Raw genomic sequence first — 1680 nt, forward strand, 5'->3', positions numbered from 1 at the left:
ATGCAAACTCTCGAAGAAGCTGAACTTTGTTTTCCACAGCTACTCAATGCATCCTGCAGGAAGACCGTGCGTCCTCGCTCAGTGTCCATGCTCATATACGTTACTCTCTCCTCCACCTCTCTGCTCACTGTGACCCTCAATATGCTGGTTATCATCTCCATCTCACACTTCAAGTAATTCAATGCATCGTCCGTTTAGAGGAGAGAGTTCCTAATGCTGATTTTTGTGTTTCATGTTTGTGACTACATGAGAAATGTTACAATAATTGATGGTAAGTTTTGTTGTGTTCTCATCTCTCCAGGAAGCTCCACAGCCCCACCAACTTCCTCCTCCTCTCTCTGGCGGTCTCAGATTGCATGGTGGGCTTCCTCATCTCCTTTCAGATCATGCTCATCGACGGCTGCTGGTACCTCGGAGACCACATGTGCGCCCTGTACATTGTTCTGGACTACGCTATTACCTCGGCCTCAATAGGAACCATGGTTCTTATTTCAGTTGACCGCTACGTGGCCGTTTGTTACCCTCTTTATTACCTGACAAGAGTCACTGCAGAAACAGCAAAGGTGTGTGTTCTAATTTGTTGGATATTTGTGTTTTTCTGTCACAGCCTTCTGCTGGAGAACAACCTGCAGACACCAGGCAGGTATAACTCCTGCTCCGGGGAGTGTGTGCTTGTTGTTAGTTACATCGGAGGAGTATTTGATCTGTTTTTGTCATTTATTGGTCCTGTCACTGTCATCATAGTTCTGTATCTGAGAGTGTTTGTTGTGGCTGTGTCTCAGGCTCGTGCCATGCACGCTCGTGCCATGCACGCTCGTGTTGCAGCCGTCACTCTTCAGGGCTCAGTGAGGGAAACAGCTAAATCTGAACTGAAGGCAGCTCTGGTTCTCGGGGTTGTTGTGGTTGTGTTTCTTCTGTGCACATGTCCATATTTCTGTGTAACACTGAGCGTTCAGGACGATGAGGTCAGCGCTTCGTCTGTGACATTCCTTCTGTTTTATTTGAACTCCACTCTGAACCCGCTGATTTATGCACTGTTTTACCCCTGGTTCAGGAAATCTCTTAAACTAATTCTAACTCTTCAGATCCTGAAGCCTGGCTCCTGTGACACCAACATGTCGTGATGAGAGCCACTGATACCAGAGCCAAAGTACCAAAAAGTCCAAAAGGCATTTAAAGTATTGCTCTGCTTATTTTTGTAGCCAGGCTAAAAAAAAAAAAGAAAGAAACTTTAATAAAAAAGCTGGATTTTTATTTTTATTTTTGCCATTTCAATTTAACTTTTCACAAGAAAGCTAATGACTGTTTTTCATTTATACAAAATTAACTGTATTGTGTTTTCACAGTGACGGTGTATTTAAAAATAACTAAAGAAATAGCATTTCCTGTGAAAATGCTTATTGCAAAAGAACTTTGTGAAAAGCAGCTGAAATTAAAGAACAAGCCTAAGTTCAAGTTCAAGTAGGTTTTATTGTCATTTGCATCCCATGTTGTGTCCACAGGGTCCCAGTTACATCCAACAACAGCAAAAATATAAAGTATAAAAAGAAACTAATAAAGATCTAAGATATAAACTAAGAAACAACACTAACAGTGCAAAACAATACGCCGAACAACAGCAACACGAACATGAGTCTGTGTAAGAAGATGGGTACGAAAGAACACAGAAACATGAGATAA

At 42.0% G+C, this 1680-nt stretch overlaps 1 protein-coding gene across 1 annotated transcript; it reads left to right on the plus strand.

The window, feature by feature from the left end:
* Nucleotides 1-1124, plus strand: LOC119419749 (trace amine-associated receptor 13c-like). The gene is made up of 2 exons (XM_037687132.1): nucleotides 1-173; nucleotides 302-1124. The coding sequence occupies exons 1-2, from the start codon at nucleotides 1-3 to the stop codon at nucleotides 1122-1124; spliced, it is 996 nt and encodes a 331-aa protein (XP_037543060.1).
* Nucleotides 1125-1680: the final 556 nt, after the last annotated feature.

This window comes from Nematolebias whitei, chromosome 13 (genome assembly GCF_014905685.2).
Source record: "Nematolebias whitei isolate Nwh7 chromosome 13, NemWhi1, whole genome shotgun sequence".
Classification (NCBI taxonomy): domain Eukaryota; kingdom Metazoa; phylum Chordata; class Actinopteri; order Cyprinodontiformes; family Rivulidae; genus Nematolebias; species Nematolebias whitei.

Excerpts from the sequence above, each read along its gene's own strand:
- LOC119419749 (XM_037687132.1), top strand. The coding sequence starts at position 1 with ATGCAAACTCTCGAAGAAGCTGAACTTTGTTTTCCACAGCTACTCAAT. Across the intron at positions 174-301 it reads ATCTCCATCTCACACTTCAA|GAAGCTCCACAGCCCCACCA; the intron begins GTAATTCAATGC and ends TCATCTCTCCAG.